This window comes from Glycine max, chromosome 12, assembly GCF_000004515.6.
Source record: "Glycine max cultivar Williams 82 chromosome 12, Glycine_max_v4.0, whole genome shotgun sequence".
Classification (NCBI taxonomy): domain Eukaryota; kingdom Viridiplantae; phylum Streptophyta; class Magnoliopsida; order Fabales; family Fabaceae; genus Glycine; species Glycine max.
Genome location: NC_038248.2, coordinates 1,798,086 through 1,814,904, shown reverse-complemented (window position 1 = coordinate 1,814,904; position 16,819 = coordinate 1,798,086). Strand labels below are relative to the sequence as shown.

The 16,819-nt window shown below is 34.0% G+C and overlaps 3 protein-coding genes across 6 annotated transcripts; 1 reads left to right on the top strand and 2 right to left on the bottom strand.

Moving 5' to 3' along the window:
• Positions 1-34: 34 nt before the first annotated feature.
• LOC100797093 (putative pentatricopeptide repeat-containing protein At5g59900) lies at positions 35-3,674 on the top strand. 2 transcript variants are annotated; one of them, XM_006591978.4, is made up of 2 exons: positions 35-3,101; positions 3,301-3,674. In XM_006591978.4, the coding sequence occupies exon 1, from the start codon at positions 110-112 to the stop codon at positions 2,819-2,821; it is 2,712 nt and encodes a 903-aa protein (XP_006592041.1). In that variant the 5' UTR covers positions 35-109; the 3' UTR covers positions 2,822-3,101; positions 3,301-3,674. The 2 variants fall into 2 exon arrangements, with proteins under 2 accessions (XP_006592041.1, XP_006592042.1); XM_006591979.4 differs by having other exon boundaries at positions 35-3,194.
• Positions 3,675-6,861: 3,187 nt separating this feature from the next.
• LOC102664938 (peptidyl-tRNA hydrolase 2 family protein) lies at positions 6,862-10,111 on the bottom strand. Of its 3 annotated transcripts, NM_001289372.2 has the most exons (7): positions 9,752-10,091; positions 9,607-9,665; positions 9,276-9,335; positions 9,135-9,204; positions 8,696-8,765; positions 7,575-7,601; positions 6,919-7,231 (listed from the first exon to the last, which is right to left on the bottom strand). In NM_001289372.2, the coding sequence occupies exons 1-7, from the start codon at positions 9,983-9,985 to the stop codon at positions 7,182-7,184; spliced, it is 570 nt and encodes a 189-aa protein (NP_001276301.2). In that variant the 5' UTR covers positions 9,986-10,091; the 3' UTR covers positions 6,919-7,181. The 3 variants fall into 3 exon arrangements, with proteins under 3 accessions (XP_014619837.1, NP_001276301.2, XP_040863046.1); XM_014764351.3 differs by lacking the exon at positions 7,575-7,601 and having other exon boundaries at positions 6,862-7,231; positions 9,752-10,111; XM_041007112.1 differs by lacking the exons at positions 6,919-7,231; positions 7,575-7,601 and adding an exon at positions 7,609-8,355 and having other exon boundaries at positions 9,752-10,111.
• A 3,164-nt stretch (positions 10,112-13,275) lies between these two features.
• On the bottom strand, positions 13,276-14,175 carry CYP2 (peptidyl-prolyl cis-trans isomerase CYP2). The gene has a single exon (NM_001357079.1). The coding sequence runs from the start codon at positions 14,096-14,098 to the stop codon at positions 13,580-13,582; it is 519 nt and encodes a 172-aa protein (NP_001344008.1). The 5' UTR covers positions 14,099-14,175; the 3' UTR covers positions 13,276-13,579.
• Positions 14,176-16,819: the final 2,644 nt, after the last annotated feature.

The window sequence follows — 16,819 nt, the reverse complement described above, 5'->3', positions numbered from 1 at the left end:
TTTCTTTTAATTGAATAGTAAGTAATAAAAGGTTAAAAACACTCTTTTATGAAGAGAAGAACCCAAACTCCCAATCTGGTGCGCGCGCGTGTAGTGTTGCGGTGGCCTAATGAAGCTCCGACTCGTTTGCACGGCGGTTCCCGCCGCAGCCGCCACTACCACCACCGCTCCTTCTCTTCACAGACACTTCTCCGCATCCAAACCGGACGAAGAAAACGACTGTCGTTTTGTGTCACTCCTCTGCGACATCGTCCGAGGAAAGCAGAGTTGGAAGGTGGCTTTCAACGACGCTTCAATTTCATCCACATTAAGACCCCATCACGTGGAGCAAGTGTTGATGAACACCCTCGATGATGCCAAGTTAGCTTTGAGGTTCTTCAACTTTCTAGGTCTGCACAAAAACATGAACCACTCCACAACCTCCTACGCCATTATGGTCCACGCGCTCGTTCACTCCAGGCTCTTCTGGCCCGCGAATTCCCTCTTGCATACCCTTCTCCTTCGTGAGTCCCACCCAAAATGCGTTTTTTCTCACTTTCTAGACTCTTACAAGCGATGTAAGTTTTCGTCCACTTTGGGTTTCAATTTGTTGGTTCAGAATTACGTGTTGAGTTCAAGAATTTTCGATGCCGTCGTCATTGTGAAACTCATGTTTGCCAACAATTTGTTGCCTGAAGTTAGAACATTGAGTGCCTTATTGAACGGGCTTTTGAAAGTTAGAAAATTTATCACTGTTTGGGAATTATTTGATGAGTCTGTGAACGCGGGTGTTCGTCCTGATCCTTATACTTGCTCCGCTGTGGTTCGGAGCATGTGTGAATTGAAAGATTTTCTTAGAGCGAAAGAGAAGATTCGGTGGATGGAAGCTAATGGGTTTGATCTTAGTATTGTGACTTATAATGTCTTGATTCATGGGCTGTGCAAGGGTGATCGAGTTTCAGAAGCTGTTGAGGTTAAAAGATCTTTGGGGGGAAAGGGTTTGGCAGCTGATGTGGTTACATACTGTACATTGGTACTTGGTTTTTGTAGGTTGCAACAATTTGAGGCTGGAATTCAGCTTATGGATGAAATGGTTGAATTAGGGTTTTCTCCAACCGAGGCTGCTGTGTCGGGGTTAGTAGATGGATTGAGAAAGCAGGGAAAGATTGACGATGCTTATGAGTTGGTAGTTAAGGTGGGGAGATTTGGTTTTGTGCCGAATTTGTTTGTCTATAATGCATTGATCAACTCTTTGTGCAAAGGTGGAGATTTGGATAAGGCGGAGCTGCTTTATAGTAATATGAGTTTGATGAACTTGCGTCCTAATGGCATTACTTATTCTATTCTGATTGATTCCTTCTGCAGAAGCGGAAGGTTGGATGTTGCAATATCTTATTTTGATAGAATGATACAAGATGGTATAGGAGAAACTGTATACGCCTATAACTCTTTGATAAATGGTCAATGCAAGTTTGGGGATTTGAGTGCAGCTGAGTCTCTGTTTATTGAGATGACCAATAAAGGGGTGGAGCCAACTGCTACAACCTTCACATCATTGATTAGTGGGTATTGCAAAGACCTACAAGTGCAAAAAGCATTTAAGCTATATAACAAGATGATTGATAATGGAATTACTCCAAATGTTTATACTTTTACTGCTCTTATTTCTGGGCTTTGCAGCACAAATAAGATGGCTGAAGCATCCGAACTTTTTGATGAATTGGTTGAAAGGAAAATCAAGCCAACAGAGGTGACATATAATGTATTGATTGAAGGGTATTGTAGGGATGGCAAAATTGATAAAGCCTTTGAATTGCTTGAAGACATGCATCAAAAGGGCCTTGTTCCTGACACATATACCTACAGACCTCTTATCAGTGGCCTTTGTTCTACTGGTAGGGTTTCTAAAGCCAAAGATTTTATTGATGATCTCCACAAGCAGAACGTAAAGCTAAATGAGATGTGCTATAGTGCACTTCTACATGGTTATTGCCAGGAAGGAAGATTGATGGAGGCACTGAGTGCTTCTTGTGAAATGATTCAAAGAGGAATCAACATGGATCTGGTTTGCCATGCTGTTCTTATTGATGGGGCTCTAAAGCAGCCAGACAGGAAAACTTTTTTTGATCTCTTAAAAGATATGCATGATCAGGGATTGAGACCTGATAACGTAATATATACAAGTATGATTGACACATACAGCAAAGAAGGATCTTTTAAAAAAGCTTTTGAGTGCTGGGATTTGATGGTTACTGAGGAATGCTTTCCCAATGTTGTGACCTACACTGCTTTGATGAATGGTTTATGCAAAGCAGGTGAAATGGACAGAGCAGGTCTTCTTTTTAAAAGAATGCAGGCTGCAAATGTCCCTCCCAATTCTATCACATATGGCTGTTTTCTTGACAATCTTACAAAGGAGGGAAATATGAAGGAAGCTATAGGGCTTCACCATGCAATGCTTAAAGGGCTTTTAGCAAACACTGTAACACATAACATTATTATCCGTGGCTTCTGCAAACTGGGTAGATTTCATGAAGCCACCAAAGTTCTTTCTGAAATGACTGAAAATGGTATTTTCCCTGACTGTGTTACCTATTCAACTTTAATTTATGAGTATTGCAGAAGTGGCAATGTAGGAGCATCTGTTAAATTATGGGATACCATGTTAAACAGAGGTCTCGAGCCAGATTTGGTTGCATATAACTTGCTAATATATGGCTGTTGTGTTAATGGAGAGCTCGACAAGGCATTTGAATTGCGTGATGATATGTTGAGGAGAGGGGTGAAGCCAAGACAAAATTTACATGCATTTCTGAAGGGTAAATATAAGAGCACCATTTAAATTGTGGTATAACATGCTCTAAACCAAAGGTTTAGAACCTGTATGATGGTTGTTGCAGTAATGGAGAGCTCAACATAGCATTTTAGCTGCATCATGATATGTTGAGAAGGGTGGGTGAAGCCAAGGCAAAATATACAGAATCTCTTGAGGCTGAGTTATCTTGAAAAGAGGTCAGTGCTTGAAGTAAGGTGGTTTTCTGAAGCCCGAAAATGAGAAAGTGTCTGCATAAGTAATCTCTATGATTTGGTGTCATGTCCAAATCAGAAGAGCCCGGTAAAAGGTTAGTACTTGCAAAGTGGAACAAATGTTCTATATTAGCTGCATGAACAGTTTTACTTGCGAACAAAAGTTTAAAAGATAAGCTTCCATAGAGGTTAGTTAGAAGAGTTTCTATTTTTAAAGAAAAGAGTAACCTTAAAAGTTAGTCTTGCGCAGTCTTAAGACTCATTTTCACCCAATACAGTATTTTGATATTGCAGTTACGTGATGCTTGGGTCAGGTTTTGCGTATTATGATCGATTACCTCTCTAGTCTGGCCGAAAACAAGTCATTCATGCCGAGATTAGAGAATCTACATGGATGTCTTGAAGCTTGGTGTTAAGCATTTGGAGCAGTGAAGATTCAAATCTATGATTTGTGGCAACTAGCACATAACTATTAACTTGTTCATCCACCACTAAACACTCTCCTTTTGGTTTAGTCACCAGGGTTCAACTTCCAATTTTCTTTTTTCCAAACCCTTGCAACTCATTGTTTTCGCATGTCATGATTAGGAGTGTTCATGATCTGTTTCGTCCAACTAACTCATCTCAATCTGAAATTAAATTTGATGAATTCAAGGAAGGTGTATTCATTTAGGATTTCAAAAGACTTTTTTTAACAAGTCTTGGGATATTCAATTAAGACAATTAGAATTTTTTGAAGGAATCCAATAAAATTCGTTTGTATTTAATTAAGATTTTTTACAACTTATAAAAAGTCTTTTAAGATTTTTCTAGACTTTTTCATGTTACTGTTTGTGGTCGTATTAACATGAAATTGCTAATAGGATTCATGGTGCTTCAAACTTCAGACTTGTATTCAGTGATCAACTTTTATGACGGCTTACATATTTTGGGTTTCTTATGCCTTTGTCTATGTGCGGATGTTGATGATGTTCACGTCCTGTTTACGCAATATACATAACATGTGTTGGTTTCAATTTGGAAACACTATATTGTGCTGATAGTGAAGAACGTGGAGGTGTTATTGGGGAAAACGGAGCGAAATTATGTTTTTTTTTTTTAAGGTGTTGAATGGGTTTCGTGGGATTGGGGTAGCTATAACAAAAATGACACATTATTCTTATGGATACATATCCACCAGCTGTTTGTGAAGAGGCCTGGGTGAAGTGGTGGAGTATTAGAATTGTTATCTTTTTGTTGACTCTTACAATTTTGAATATTTTTAAAAAAATCCTGAAACCTTTTTAAATTTTATAAATTTATAAAAAAAATTCAAATCTTATGAATTTATTTGTTATAAATTCATTAAAATTCAAATTATAAAATATTAATTATAAAAGTTTTTTTTTAAAAAAATTAAAAATTATTATATTCTTACAAAGACTTTTAAAATTCACTTAAAATTATTTTTTAGAATCCTAATTCAATACAGTTTGAAGTTTTAGAAATTAGATGTGATGTATTTTGTATACGGATAGGTTATACTTTGAATCATCCTAATTTGATCTGGTGTGTTGTATTTTTTTAAAAAAAGTTGTATACGGATGTAAGTTATACTTTGAAGTTTAAATCATCCTAACTTTATGATTCGATTATGCATAATGTTAAAATTAATGTATTATGTCAAAAAAAAATTTGGATAGACCTTTATATTTTTTTTTATCAGCAAAATTAGTTCCGTATATCAGACTTAGCACAGTCTCGATAGGAACCAAACGATGGCTACGAAACATATCCTATGCTGCTATCCTCAGCTAATAAACAAAATCATTCCTAAGATTATTTGACCAAAAATGTATTGTAAAATTTTTCTCTAAACTTCTAAGCCAAGTCCAAATTAAGAATGTTGCATATTCAAACATTTTGTTGCCATTAAACGTTGCATTGGAAAACAGTATGCTGTTCCTGTGCTGCCATATGGACCTTTATATATTACCCAGTTTTAATCGTGATGAATTGATAAATGGTCCTATTAAAATTTTAGGTCGGATAGGGACAATAATACACTTGTCCCAATGATTTGGCTTGGATTGCATGGTTTTGTCAATTAAAAAGTTATGGTAAAACTTTTTTTCCCCAACAATTTCATGTAGTTAAAATGTAATGACTAGCTTGGCTTGAAACATTTCAATCACTAGTGTAAATAATTGAGATAAGTTAATTGAAAAACCACAAAGTATAATTAATTGATTACAGGGCTTGGGTCACACTATGGTTCATGATAAATTATTATTATTATCATTATTATTGAACCCGTGAAATAATTAGCGCAAAATTGTTCTAGGAGATATTGAAGTTTTTAGGTATACAATCGCATTAAATACTCAGGGAGAGTTTTGTTGTTATAGCGAATTATTTTATCTATACATAAAAAAAAGAAGTATTTTCCTTACCTTGTTTCGTTTGAACTTTTGTATGCCTTTCAGCTTTGGAAATGGTTTAATCCACCAGGCACCAAAGGTTCTCTGCACTCTCATTAAACTTCACGAGAACTAGGAATGAAGAAGGCAGGAAAGCTTTTTGATTCACCTAGGGGACCAACTTTTATTGAACTAAACCATGTGACTAATCATGCAAGGTGTAACTAAACCATGTGACTAATCATGGCTGAATGACTAACCATGTAACTAAGCCAAAACTTGATTTTTATTGCAATTATTTTATGTAGTCAAATCCAATGACTAGTTTTGGCTTGAAACATTCTAATACGTTTAGCTTGTTGCAAGTCATTCATGGTGGATGGTGGCTATTAAGCTTTGAAACGGTGGGCACTTGGAGAATATTCCTTATCTTTGTTTTTGGGCATGCACTCTCTTGATTCTAGCTTCCTCATCTTTTTCTAAACTCTTTTGTCATTATTGCATCATTTGTGATCATTTCTTAATTTTACCATGGTTACCTCATATTTTTGGCATTTGGTGATTGGCTCCTTGGGCTTGAATTAACCTAAATGATAAAAAGTACATATATGAATAAGAAAACTTTTCTTTTAACTTTTCACATTTTGATTGATACTTTATAAATGAATAATTAATGTTTAAAGGTGTTGTTTTATATGTATTTAAATTTTGGCCAAGTCAACTAATTCACTCTTCTCTATGCCGACCAAGTGTTGGGCTCATTCTCAAGAACAATCATCACTTGACCATTAATCACTATCAGTCATGCAGTTTTCATTGTCAATCCAGTAGTCCTTATGAGCATAGACCCCATTCAAGAAGAAACATTAGCCACATCATACAACAAATCTCATTAAGCGATGTGAGAAGATCACGATAGAAGGGCCACCATATCCCTCAATCAGGTACGCATCATACACACACCTTAGCCGTTACTATTCAGAATTCTAAATTCAGCATTGAAGTCCCTGCCCTGCAGATACACCTCCCACGTTTGGCCCTGACAAGACGGAGTGGAGTGATCTCCTACTATCACACAAGTAAACAACTGAAGCCCCCAGCAAAACAAGTTCAGAACAAAAGGGCTTCTAAACATTTTAGTTTGGTTTCTAAAAGATTTAGCTAAGTAGTGACAGGAACTAGCTAGTTAAGGCTCAATGAGATAAGGCTTGATTTGTAAAGCTTGGTGCAAATGTCAATTTTGTAGCAAATAAACCACTTAACAAATAAATTAATCCACGTGTCAAATAACAATTTAGCAACAGCCTCTCAGTGATACAATCCAGTTTCATTTTTTAGGTTAAATCTTTTTGTTTCAGGTACAAGTTCATGTTGGAATTTATCTGATGTTTATGATTTTAAGTGGGAGGGGAGTGGCTTCGAATCCAGGTATAATGCTATTAATATATTCCCAATATTTTCTTATTCCAAATGGCATATCCAAATTTTATTTCGATGGCTAAAAAAATTCACATACCTTCCAAAACCAATCATGAAACCACCATGAATAAAAGTTTTGGGCACTGAGCCTAGAATCACCGTAATATATCTCGTACAAACTGAATTGCACATGATTCCAGATCTCCTAAGAGAAGTTTTCATCATCATCATCATACTGTCAACTAAAGATTTAATCGTAAATCTTCACGAGGCCCATAATTAGTTCAATCTGTTATCCTTCATGAACACTCACTCAGGTTCATGGTAAGCAATGTACCAAGTTGATCCGACAGAAAACTATAGTAGTTTCAGTCCACCTGTTACCTCATCTACCACTTCAACAGGTCCTGCACATGGATATCATAATATATCAAACAACTTCTAGCTGTATAGGAAGAAGAAGAAAACAAAATGCTGAGGACCTATTTGATTTGATAAAATGTTTCTATTTGCATTTTTAGTGTTCACTCTTAATTAAAAAATTCACCTGATTTCCATTTTATTTCCTGCTTTCAATTATTTGTATAGAAATAGTGAAATTTTTTTATTTTTTTTTCCTATTTCATATTCAAATATTTGAAAATAGACAATAAAATGAAAAGAGTATTTTTGTAATTAAAATTGAAAACAAAAAAACAGGTCTTAAATTTGCATGACCCAAAAAGTACATTTATTGGAGGAGAGAATTACCAAGAATTGCCATCACTGTTCTGGAATCTAGAAAAAAATTGCAAATTAACTATCATAAGCATTAAAATAAATATATACAAAAAATTATATTATAAAGATACAACAAGTAGAATATGTATCAAATAACCAAAGAAAAGCTAGTTATTCAGCTAACTTTACTATTTAACAAGTAAATCAAACTGTCTTTTCTCACGTGGGATAGAGACATAGAGATTAGAGACACAGAGACAGTCCAAAAGAACCAACTTAGCAACTCTTGTATTCAGAAAGTGTGCATGAGCTAACATTTTCGGGCATGAATGAAACTTCAATATTAAAAAAAGGACATGTGATGACCATTTCATTTTAGGGGGATGCTGGAAAACTATCTCTAGTTTCTATTCTAGTTGTACACAGCTTCCTATGATTCACAGATACAATTCAGGTATTGGTCCTATTGGAACAATACAATCTGATACAACACCTCAAATAATAGGATATGTGCAAGATACATATACATGTATAAAAATTTCATAAAACATAATAAATATATAGAGGAAAACTTTCAATTCCTAAAATCTAAATTAAGAGCATACTTCTTGAAGAATAAAGTCAAAATAAAAAATTATAAATCATTGTCATTAATCACTCATTGCCTATTGCGTACAAACAGGAATAGTACCAATCTTATTCCCTCCTTGAGTATCATCCTTCATAAAGTGGACACCTTCCAAGTTTAGTTCATCAAGAGACGATGCTTCAATGCTTTGATCTTATACAAGCATCTATGTCTCATCTCTGCCTTCAATAGATTTAAAAATTTCTTTTTCAAACACTCAAAAAACTTGGATACTTCACCAAGAGTATTGATATCAGATACAAGCAAGCCTCAGTGCTTCATAAATGGATTCCGTAGACACAATTTAATCAATATCCAGACAATTGGCATTAAGTGTGTGTGTGTGAAGATCCACTTAATCCAAGATTAAGTATTGTCTCTTGAATAACTTTTTATGAATTAAAAGTTCTCATTAAGAAGATTAAGTTTACAAAATTTCATATAATTTGAAAGCTAGTTGATACTTGATAAAAACTACCGAATATCTATAAGCAACTACTCAAGGGAAGTTTCAAATACGCACTTGGTGCAATCTGTGTTCTCCCAGCATCAATTGTGATATGGGTAGGTAACTTCAGAGATTTAGCTCTTTCCTAACACATTATAAAACAACAATTTTACTAAAATGAAACCATCATTAGATAAAAGAACTGTGCATAAAACAAAGAGATAAACAAACTATAAGTCTATAGCATTCAAATTATTATTTGGTTTCCAATCAAATAGGCTTTAGGCTTTCAGTAAAAGAGAAGCAAATTTATATCTTTCTTATTGAATTAAAGTAAATTGGTTTCCAATCAATTTTCATTGTGATCACAATTATAACCAATAACTTATTAATGTTTAGCAGGCATGTACCCAATACAAATCTTAAAGATTACACAGGAACTTAGCTTCATTTTTTATTTTTTTGGTGATGCAAGAAACTTAGCTAATGTAGCAGAAAATGGCCCTATACTCACTTGCAAAGCCAGCATATCTTCTTCACATTCAATTTTGACAACCACCTTAGGCTGTGCAGACATCTCCCACCTGCACATTTAGGTAAGCAAACTTGAGAATGAAGTTATACGATGCAGGTGCTACCAAGATTATGGAAGTACCTATTCAAAGCCTTTGGTGCTCGACGAAGGATCTTTTTATAGAGACCTAACGTTGCATGACTGCTCAAAGACAGAAAAACACAGTAGTGACTAGTGAGTTTGAATCATTGATCAGGTTCTCATTAAATAAATAAAAAAAAGTCGACAGAAACAAAAAATAAGAAGATAAGCAGCAACATAAATGAATGAAAAACAAAATAAGAGCAACAAATCATTTAACAGGGATTTCTAAGTTAGTGTGCTTCCACAAACTAGACAACTAGATTAATAGAAGTTTCAGAATCTCAGCGCATTCTGACTTTCAAAGTTAATATTGTGAGAAATTGCGTACCTGCATTGAGCAGCAATCTTCCCTTTACCCATTTTAAGATCATTCCTGACAACAAGTATCTGCAGAAAAAAGGAACAATTTTTGAAGCAACCCATTGAGATTGAGTACATGGGTTTGGAGAAAAAGAAGGGATTTTGAGGAGTACCATCTTAAAATCATCGAGAATTTCAGCGAGTTGTTCAATCTCAAGGGGGTCTTCGAGTTTGGACTTAGTATTCCTCTTCTTATTGTCGCTGTCATTGAGAAGTGAAGCATCTTTTTGTTTAGTCGATAATTTATGTGAGAAGAGGAAACGAGGGGGATACTGAGAACCAATGAAGTAGCCCAAAGCGAGATAACCAGCCCCCACCAGAATGGCACTCAACCATGACAGTTCCATTCTTAAGATTCAATGTTTTAGGGTTTCAGACGAAGGTTAGGGAAGAATAACACTCAGCCTCAACGTTTTTTTCACCAACGCTCACCGGACATAATAGTAAATGGTCAATAAATAACTCATGGCATATAGCCATATATAATTTATATAGTTTTGTCTAAAGTGAGAAGAAGAGCTATTTTTTTTTTATGCATAAGAAATAGAAGAAAGGTAAGTTAGATTCTTTGGTAGCCAAAACCTACAAGCTAATAGTATATTTTTCTTACTATTTCTAATATACATTTTTTAAATTTTAAGCTAAAATTCACTCGATAAATAGTTAATTTAGTCTTTGTATCAAGTTATCAAATTATTCATTAGCTCTTGAAACTAAGGAAAACTTCGGGTATAAAAAAACCAAGAAAAACTTAAATAAATTTATGAAATTTCTTAGAGTCTCTTTGAAATTAATCATTTTTTTTAAAATGTCACTTTGATACATTAGATTTTAAAATTTTATTTTAGTCTTTTATGTTTTTGAAAATTTTATTTTGTTTCTTTATGTTTTAAAATTTTTATTTGGGTACATAAAATTATAAAAACTTTATTTTAGTCCATTATATTTTTAAAATTTTTATTTTTAATCATTTTTTTATTTTTGTTAACAAATGTTAGGATGTTGTTAACTTTGTACTCACCCTAGCATAAATAACTTAAATCACTATTCATTAAGATGTATAACCTCCATAACACTACAATTATGATTAATAAACAAATTAAATCAATAACCTTCGTCTACTAAACAATGCTATTGGGCAATCTCATAATCACATCATCACCAACACCAACATAGATAAAAAAAAAAGTTAGATTTCAATGAGAAACTTGAGATCTAACTTCGAAAAGGTTAGATGATTTAAACTATTGGTTAAAATCGGATTGAAAAGAAATGTAAATAGCATCAATTCAATTCCTATCTTGAATTTTGATATTGAGGAATCGGATTGATTCAATATAATATATATATATATATATATATATATATATATATATATTCATCGTGAGATTGCCCATAAAACACCCGCCAGATGACAAAGCAAGGGCAATCAGTGTTTTTAATGCACTAGTATAAAATTGAGACCATGATTTTCTGCAAATGGACACCATTTCTAGTTCTTGGAGGCTAGAACAGAAATTAGACGCTTCATTACTGGGAGAAATATTGAAATTTTAACTTTGACCAACAAAATAGAGCAAAATACATATTCTTTTTTCAATTTTTACACAAGAAAAAATACACATAGTGTACCTATCGAAGGAGGAGTTTCCTGTTGGAAATGGAGCATGAGTTTCCTGTGGATCAAGAAAAAAAAAACACGAGCGACATGCAGAGAATGGAAATAGGTGAGTAACATGAATGAGAGGATACTGGGTAGCGCATTCTCATCACACGAGAATTCACTTTTCCAATCCCTTCCTCAAGTAATTAAAAAGAGTAAAACACGAAGATATATTTTTCCGGGAATAAAATATGCCCAAAATTCAATATTTTATTACCTCTTAACAAACAAACATAAGAATAGATTTTTCCTATCTCATATTCTCATAAATAAATCAAGATAACTTAAAACAAACACCTCTTTGATTTTACATTTTAACTAAAAGATGTACGTCACGTGAGAAGAAACTATCAATAACTTACACATTAGTAACATGTTTTAATGTAGTTCCAAACACTTTTTTTTATTATCAAAATCACATTACACATTTCAGATAAATTCGTATACAAAATATTTACATAAAAATAATGTGGAATACCGAATAAAAAAAATCTGAGAGAATTTGCATTTGAAATGAAAGCATTATATAATAAGTAAATAACATATAAACTAATTATGTTTATAAAAACAACTATACTGGCATCTGAGTACATACACGGTTAGCATTTTACTTTTATTCAAAACATGATTTTGGTTTACGATGTAATTTTTTTTCTAAACTAGCAGTACTTAAAAAACAACTCATTACCTAATAAACATCTCTAAAATGCATGAAATCATTTGTCTATTATAAGTTTGTAAAATTACCTTAACTGATTCATATATCATATTTTTGTCAACATTTTTATGGGTTACTCGAATGTTACATCTGAGTGCAGCCCAAAACACAGAGGTTGAGTCACTTTAGTGGTTGTTAGACCAACGCTTTTTTATCTGCTTTGAGAACAGAACACAAACGCCCATTATGGAGCTTTCTGTCCTTTTAAAAACAAAAGGCGTTCCAAGGCTAATAGCATCTTGCCAAAGAACGGTAGCCACTGGTAGAAGAACCTCTAAAAGTAAATAAAGAAGAATCACGACCATAGTTGACAACACGAACGGGGTCCCTACCGTAATGCAATTTCCTTTTTCTGAATGAATGAATATGACCCACAACACCGTGTTTTGAAAAAGCATCCACACCAAAAGGAAAAATAACATGTTATTGGCCTTTAAATCCCCCATTTGATTGGTTTGAACAAATAACCAAGGGGTTCAAGTTCAACTCTGCACATCCAAGTTACCTTGTTTATAAGCTGCTACTAGACTAGGCAGGGACATGATTCATTTCAATGTCAGTCATGTCAAATTTAGAATATCACGAATGTAAATATTTTGGGTACACAACACAAGTAGCTACAAATAACCAAGTACTTCTTTCGGTACAACTATATCAAATTATCAATAAGAAATAACAAAAAACTGAGAAATTGGTGTTTCAATCCTCAAATAAATAAAAAAGCTCGTGGAAGGAAGACTACGGTGGCGGTACACCACATCCACATGTATTTTTAATTCAACCCTAAATTTTATCATTAGTCACATTACATTATCCTCTTTCTAAAGTCTATAGTAGCAGATATTTTTGGCTTGTCCATGCTCTAGGTTCACATAATCTGGACACGACTATTGAGCCGGACACAAGCACGTGTCCTCTCTCATCAATCAACTTTCTTCCTTACGTCAAAAGTGCTCAACAAAGTTATGGCAAAGTCCCAACACACTCCAAAAACATACAAACAAACAAACAAGATTTTCTTCACAGATAATATTATAAGATAAGACAATAAAAGTACAATAATGATGGGAAACACGGATCACAATTTCATCAAAAATAACACAGTCGTATGTATTATCTGCACAAATATCAATCCATCAAACCAATGAACGTTCCTAGTTGTAGGTTCTAATTATCGTAAACTATGGTATTTAATAAACGCCAATTTTCCACAATTTATAATCAGAAACAACTAAACGTATATAAAAAAAATAATCGAAGATTAAAGAGAATTACTAGGCGAATAATAGAGGTCCTAATTTTTATTGAAGGTAGCTCATCATATTTTTTTATGTTTCTCATAACAGACTCCATTCACTCTATGAACGAACCACATGATACTGATATTTTAGAAAGGAAAGGAAGGATTCAAAGGGGAAGGGTTTCGAAATGATATCCATAACACCGCAATCCCCTAAACGACATGGGAAAGAGAAAAAAAAGGCAAAAACGACACCGAAAGAAACGACACATTCAGAGCCACCGACACAGAGATAAAAGCCTAGGGTCAACGTCGTCTATCTAAGAGAGTTGACCACAGTCGGCGACGACGACAGGCTTGGCGGTCCTGCCGGAGCTGGATCCGACCTTCTCTATCTCCTTGACGACGTCCATCCCCTCGACGACCTGTCCGAACACGACGTGCTTTCCGTCGAGCCACTCCGTCTTCGTCGTGCAGATGAAGAACTGAGATCCGTTGGTTCCGGGACCGGCGTTCGCCATGGAGAGGATGCCGGGACCAGTGTGCTTCTTCACGAAGTTCTCGTCGGCGAACTTGGCGCCGTAGATCGACTCGCCTCCGGTGCCGTTTCCGGCGGTGAAGTCGCCGCCCTGGCACATGAAGTTCGGGATCACGCGGTGGAAGGACGAGCCTTTGTAGTGGAGGGGCTTGCCGCTCCGCCCGGCGCCCTTCTCGCCGGTGCAGAGCGCGCGGAAGTTCTCGGCGGTGCTCGGAGTCACGTCGGCGTAGAGCTCCATCACGATGCGGCCGGCAGGTTGACCGCCGATGGTCATGTCGAAGAAGACCTTAGGGTTAGGCATAGTTGCAGAGAAGAGAATCGAAAATCGCACTACTGAGGAAGAGGAAGAAAGAGGGATTAGGGTTTTGCTTGGGGTTGCGGATGACGAGAGAGAGATATTTATAGTGGCGCGTGATGCAGAAGTGACCGTTCGATTGGAACACGTGGCGGGGTGTGAGTGAAGTAAAGTAACTATGGTTGAGTTTGGAGTTGACTAGGGTTAGTGGAGCGGATCCGAGGTCACTCACGGATATGCTCGTCATTATGCCAATGACTTTCACGAGTGTGGACTTTTTTCAGGCCGCAACAAACGACGCCGCTTCGTTCTCTTCTGCTTTAAATTTAAATTTATATTCTCTTTTTCTCTTTTTGAAAAAAAAAACAACAAAAGTGCTGACAAAGTGTGAACAGAAAAAAAAATTTAATCTCCAAATATATAAAAAATACAATAAATTAATTTTAACATATAATTTAATAAAAAAATTGATCATAAATTTTATCCTTTAATATCAAATTAATCTTAAAAATATAATATATTATCAAATTAGTCATTAAATATTATAACTTAATAATAAAATAAATTCACAAATTTAATAGAATTAATTTATCATAATTTTTACATATTTAAAAATTAAATTGGTCACTGTATCATTCCTTCAAAGAACCTATTTTATTTTTTTGCTTGAGAATTAGTTGATGTGAGAAAACATGGAGATGGGGCCAAGTGAATGTGGACAAGGATTGATCTAAGGACTGTGGAGGGACCATTTGGATCGGAAAAGACCCGTCATTGTCGATTCTTACAAAATTGGTCTACGTCAGTTCCGAACCAGGGAACTTCTCCTTAGATTTTTATAGCAAAAACTCAAAAAGGATAGAAAATTTATTAATTTTTATCACTTTATTTTTGTATATTTTAATTTTTATAAAAATATTAACTATTAATTTATCAATTGAAAACTGAAACCCGCATTATTTTATATCTAGAAAAAGCTTAATCAATAATAATAAAAAATATTACATTAAAAAGTACTATCTTATTAACATCTTAGACGTAGCTGGTCAGGCACATGCATTATTGTGTCAAGTCAATCAATTCCTGAAATGATAAAGTATAAGATAGAGGGATCTGGGCATTTAAGTTGAATAATAATACTAATAATAATAATTTAAGTTGTTCAATCTTTTAATTTATTCTACTTTAATTTCTAATTTAGCCAAAATGTTATTTACCTTAATTTTATCATAAAAATAAATGACTTTATAAAGTAGTTGATTGAAATAAAAATAAATATTAAAGTAAAAAATCTTAGAATATAAAAAATACTTGTAAACCCAAAGAATAAAGGATAGAGTAAAAGTTTATTCGTTGTCAAATCAAATAAATAGCCAGATATATCTTATTTTTTCGTTCTTTAGATATATCTTTGATCCTAGAAGAAAAAAAAACAAATAAATAAAAACTACATGAAAATAAATGGAAAAGGCAAAGATTATGAAGAAGGTAAAGTGATATTTTGTGGTGTGTGAGTACAAGTAGAGGTGTGAAAAGTATTTCATTTCACGGATGCCTCCTCAATAATACTTATGCCATTATCACATAGACTATAACTAGATGGTGAGAAAAAAAAAATCAATGAAAATAATTAATAACAATAATGGATTGTACACCTTTTCTTAAAACCTATTTCAAATTGTGTCTTGTAAATAGAATTTTTTAATTTTAACTTCATCCCAATTATTTCTTAAATTCCAATCTCATTAATGGTTAAAAATCTTAGATGATTGAAATCTCATTAAATTTTAACTATTGATTTAATTAAACAACTACATTATCTAATTATTATTGATTTTAATTCCAATGATGCGGCAGAATACTGCTACCTGATCTCTACCGTGGACTACACGGACTCCAATGAAGAACTCGAAGTTGGATACTTGGGGTTCGAGCAATTGCTGAATAGGGTTACTAAAGTTGATCGGTTTCTTAGTTTGAAACAAACCATCACCAAACGCTTCAAGGCAAAAAAATACTCAACATTTCACCTCTATAATTCAATTTCTATCCCTGAATTGATCTTACCTTTTCTTTTTACCCCAATCGAATAATTGTGATTCTGTATAGAAATGTAGTATCTTATGCATAATTATGGTCATTTGGTCCATTCATTGGTTCAAATATGACCCGTGTTCCGGACTTCTTTCAATATATAAAAGCTGAACAATATATAGATATTATTTTAAAATTAACTCTTATCATTATTTTTAAATTCACACCTAAATAATTTCTAATTAATTGGCTATATAAAACTATTTATACTTAATAGTATATAAATATTAAACTCGATTAAAATGATTAAATAATATAAACTTAATTATCAATTTAATCTTTAAATTATTTTAAAAAATTTCATTTAATCCTTAAGTTTTTTAAAATACTTTAATTTAGTCCTTTCCAGTTCAATTAAGTTGACGTCACAATCAAAAATCACCACTATTTTAAATAAATAAAACAAGTCTCAAATGTATCATTGCTCTTCACCTTGAGTCCTTGAGCAACCTATGCTCTATTTTGCCAAACCACATTGGGAACCCTAGCAATTGCCGCATATCAATGTTAAATCGGCAACTCAAGCTGTGACAACTACCATAGGATGCTTGTGCCAATGACCAAACTCTTGCTCGCGAACTATGTGGAGTTCCACATGACAGTTCCGATCTCCTAAATCACGTAGCACGTTGT

Bases quoted from the DNA above. Each gene is read 5' to 3' on its own strand.
- CYP2 (NM_001357079.1), bottom strand. From the start codon at position 14,098: ATGCCTAACCCTAAGGTCTTCTTCGACATGACCATCGGCGGTCAACCT.
- LOC102664938 (NM_001289372.2), bottom strand. From the start codon at position 9,985: ATGGAACTGTCATGGTTGAGTGCCATTCTGGTGGGGGCTGGTTATCTC. The intron at 9,205-9,275 runs GTACTTCCATAA...CTAAATGTGCAG, and splicing joins GCACCAAAGGCTTTGAATAG to GTGGGAGATGTCTGCACAGC. The intron at 7,232-7,574 runs GTAATTCTCTCC...ATCCATGTGCAG, and splicing joins AACAGTGATGGCAATTCTTG to GACCTGTTGAAGTGGTAGAT.
- LOC100797093 (XM_006591978.4), top strand. From the start codon at position 110: ATGAAGCTCCGACTCGTTTGCACGGCGGTTCCCGCCGCAGCCGCCACT.